Below are 4256 nucleotides of genomic sequence, written 5' to 3'. Positions count from 1 at the left end.
TTTGAGACAGGATATTGCACTGTCACCCAGGCTAGAGTGCAGTGGTGAGACCACAGCTCACTGCATCCTCAAACTCCCAGGCTCAAGTGATTCTCCCACCTCAGACTCCCAAGTAGATGGGACCACAAGCATGTACCGCCATGTCTGGTTAATTTTGTCTTATTATTTGTAGAGCTGAGGCCTTGCAATGTTTCCCAGGCTGGTCTCCAACTCCAGGGCTCAGGTGATCTTCCCACTATCTCCCAAAGAGCTGGGAATATAGACCTGAGCCACCACGTCCAGCCTTGGGCCATCTATATCTACCTTTAGCAACTTAATCTGTGGCTTAATAGTTGTTGTCCCTAGGAAGTCTTTCTGATCTAACCTAGAAGTTATCTTACAACAATTTAAGCAAAATAATATAGGTAATAGCAGAGGCCATCCTTAATCCATAAGTTTATAAAGAAAACTATGCTTTAGGGCTCTTTTTCTGCTTATAGTAGTAATACCAGAAATTCAAAAATGTAAACGAGTTAGAAGAAAAAAATAGTAAGCATTCAGTTAGCTTCTATTACGTCAGGTACAGTGCTGAGCATTTTACATGTTTTCCTTCGTTTAATTATCTCCATGAGTTTATTAGGGTAGGTACTGCGGTTATTCCCATTTTGCAGATGAGAAAACTGAGATTATAAACTCTATAATGTATGTAAGGTCACAGAGCCAAAGTTAAAAACCCAAGCCTGGCTGGGCATGGTGGCTCACAGCTATGATCCCAGCACTTTGGGAGGCCAAGGCTGTCAGATCACTAGGTCAGGAGTTCAAGACCAGCCTGGCCAACATAGTGAAACCCCATCTCTACTAAAAATACAAAAATTAGCCAGGCATGGTGGCGCGCATCTGTAATCCCAGCTACTCAGGAGACTGAGGCAGGAGAATTGCTTCAACCCCAGGAGGTGGAGGTTGCAGAGAGCTGAGATTATTCCGTTGCACTCCAGCCCGGGCAACAAAGCAAGACTCCATCTCAAAAACAAAACAAAACAAAAAGCAAGCAAACAAACAAAAACTCAGGCCTTCTGATGCCAAAGCTCAAGTTCTTAAACCTATGTTTTATTTCTGCAAACAAAATAAAATTATTCTTAATCCAACTATTCATGGTTACAATTTCATATAACCTTAACGGGTCAGCATTTTGCAATATCCTTACGTTTTGTCATGTAATTTTCAATAGTTTCATAATATTCCATCACACAGATTGATCATAGCCTCATCAATCTTCTATTGCTGAACAATTCCCTTATTTTCCTTTGTTTCTCTACTATAATCTATTGGCACAAAGGTCTTTGTGCACTTCATTTCCTGAATGTTCCTTAAAGTGAAATTACTGAGTCAAAGAATTTGTTTTGAAGGTTCTTAAGACATTGTCAGATTTCTCTTTAGAAAGCAATCTGACATGTACAAACCTATACTTATCATCTGCATTTATTATTATCTACATTTATTTATCATCTGCATTATTACCAAGACAGATACTGTAACAAGGAGTTTATAGGCCAAGTAGGGTGTGTTCTAAAACCCAGTAAGTTAAATATCAATATGATATTTTGGTGCCAGGCCAGGACACCACTAGCAACAACAACATGAGGTCAGGGTGCAAACTACATTGCAGAGATCACTGGAGCAGGGAAAGTGTCTTCCAGAGGGGTGGTGCATCTGAGCCGGGTATTGACAGGTTGGAGAAAAAGTGGTGGCAGCCAAGGTGAGAGAAGAAATCAGTGAAAACCTGGTGGCAGGAACTTATGGGACTGGCCCAGGAGACGCAATATAATTGGCTACAGGAGGAAGAGTAGGTCATGGGAGAGGAAGAAACCTTGAAAGTTTGATAGGGCCCGTTTATGGAGGGCCTTGAGTGCCTGGCAAATGTTCCAGTTATTTTTCCTATTGTAGTAAGGAATCAGAATAAAATAATACTTACCTGATTCATTTATGTATCCACAGTGTATTGTTAAATGCAAGGGACATTTAACAAAAGAAAAGAGTGAACGCTATGATTGAAGTCTGATAAATGAAAAAGAATATGTATAATACATGTAATTTGTGATATTGTATAGAAAATATATAGATGAATATCTCCCAAGATGTTAGCATCTTGGTGCTGAGATTATCAATGCATTTATGTTTTTCTCCTGCTAAACTCTAGTTCCTAAATGTTCTGCAGTGGTTTGTGTTGCTTGTCCAATAAGACTGTCTCAGTTAGGTCATGCTGACTTTAAATGGAGAGTGGAGGCATTCACCTACCTACTGACTTTATAAGGGGTGTTTATATTGTGTGGGGGCTGGAGGATGGTTTCTTGTTTATCACAGTGATTGGGGATCTCATGGCTTTCATTGGGTGGGGTCCAGGGCTGCTAAATCTTCTGCAATGAATGGTCCAATCCACACAAGGAAGAGTTTTCTTATTTAAAATGCCAGTATTGTGCCAATTAGGAGTCAGTAAGTGTATGTGTTAATTAGGAAACAGTAAGTGATGAAGTTTTTAGGTTATCACAAAAGAAACAAATTCTGGGGGAATTTAAGCAGAAAATAAGTTTCATGGGAGGATATTACCTTTCACTAAATTAAAAAGCAGGTCTGAGGGAAGAACAGGAGCCAGGGTAGTGAGGAGGATGTGGGTGGTAGAACTAATAAGCAGCATGAGCAGCATGAGCAGCCTTCTCAGGAATCCACTACTAATCTTTGCCCTTTTCTAGTCCGTCCTTAGGTCCCTATGCCTAGATTGACACTCAGATTCCTGGAAGAGGATCTGCCTGCCCCAGCTTGAGTTAAAGGCCAATCCCCTAGCTCTGCCACATTGTGATTTACAGTCCTCCAATGCTGCATTCAGTGACAACAGAGAACTCACTAAAATCAAACTGGTATCAGGAGAAATGGATACTAGTTGCCAAAAGCTAACAAATAGCCACTATGAATCCAGTTATTTATTTTGTATTATATTTATTTTTAACTATTTGTACAAGCTTTTATATGTATATGTATATACAATATATATGTTATTTGTATGTATATATGTTATATATATACATATATATGTTATGTGTATATGTTATATATATTATATATACACACACACACATATATGTATATGTATATTTTATACCTCTACCTCCCAGGTTAAAGCAAGAATCGCTTTATATATATAACATACATATTATGTATATATTATTATATATGTTATATATATTTATAATGTATAAAACATCTGTTATTATATTTATATATAACATATATATGTGTATATATACATATATTATATATGTATATATTATATATAATATATGTATATACATATATAATATATACAGGGCCTCACTCTGTTGCCCAGCCATGAGTGTGGTGGCATGATCTCAGCTCACTGCAACCTCTGCCTCCCAGGTTAAAGCGATTCTCGTGCCTCAGCCTCCTGAGTAGCTGGGATTACAGGCATTCGCCACCACGCCTGGCTAATTTTTGTATTTTAATAGAGATAGGGTTTCACCATGTTGGCCAGGCTAGTCTCGAACTTCTGATCTCAAATGATCCACCCACCTCGGCCTCCCAAAGTGCTGGGATTAGAAGTGTGAGCCACCACGACCAGCCTGTACAGCCTCTTCTGAGGTAGGATGGTGCAGAGGGTTTAGAATGAGTTCTAAATTCACCCAAACTCACCGTGAGAGTTGGTACCATGAGACACTCCAATTCGTTGTGAGGGAGTTTGATTAGGGGAAAGGCACTGAGCCAACCATGAGGCTAGAAGAGTCATCATTTCCCCCTCTTGTTTCTCCCATTCCTTCCTCAGGTAGTGGAAGCTGTTAATAGCACAACCAACAACTGCCATTCCAATGAGACCGTTATTCTGACCCCCACCATGGACTCACGACTCTACATGCTCTCCTTCCTGCCCTTCCTGGTGCTGCTGGTCCTCATCCGGAACCTCAGAATCTTGACCATCTTCTCCATGCTGGCCAATATCAGCATGCTGGTCAGCTTGGTCATCATCACCCAGTACATCACCCAGGTGAGTACACACCACACAGCTGCCCACTCCACTGGACAGGGTTTTCGTATCAGACAGACTGAGCTCTAGATACCTGGAGCCAATCCTGTAGGTGGTAAGCGCGTTATGCACCTCACTGTAGCATTTCTTCTACAAAGATGTCTCCATGCAATCCCATTCTTCTGGTTGTCTCGTTGTTCTTGTTCTTTCTCTACATACCTTCTTTTTTTTTCTTTTTTTTTTTTTT

The 4256-nt window shown here is 40.1% G+C and overlaps 1 protein-coding gene across 3 annotated transcripts in view; it reads left to right on the top strand.

The window, feature by feature from the left end:
* The window catches only part of SLC36A2 (solute carrier family 36 member 2), a 40232-nt gene that overhangs the window by 9485 nt on the left and 26491 nt on the right, over positions 1-4256 (top strand). For all 3 annotated transcript variants that reach the window (XM_017515031.2, XM_037733628.1, XM_017515032.2), the window contains one exon: positions 3812-4030. In XM_017515031.2, the coding sequence (XP_017370520.1) occupies positions 3812-4030 (219 nt within the window). The remainder of the gene's footprint in view (positions 1-3811; positions 4031-4256) is intronic.

This window comes from Cebus imitator, unplaced genomic scaffold, assembly GCF_001604975.1.
Source record: "Cebus imitator isolate Cc_AM_T3 unplaced genomic scaffold, Cebus_imitator-1.0 Scaffold540, whole genome shotgun sequence".
Classification (NCBI taxonomy): Eukaryota; Metazoa; Chordata; class Mammalia; order Primates; family Cebidae; genus Cebus; species Cebus imitator.
This window is presented reverse-complemented; position numbering and strand designations above follow the sequence as displayed.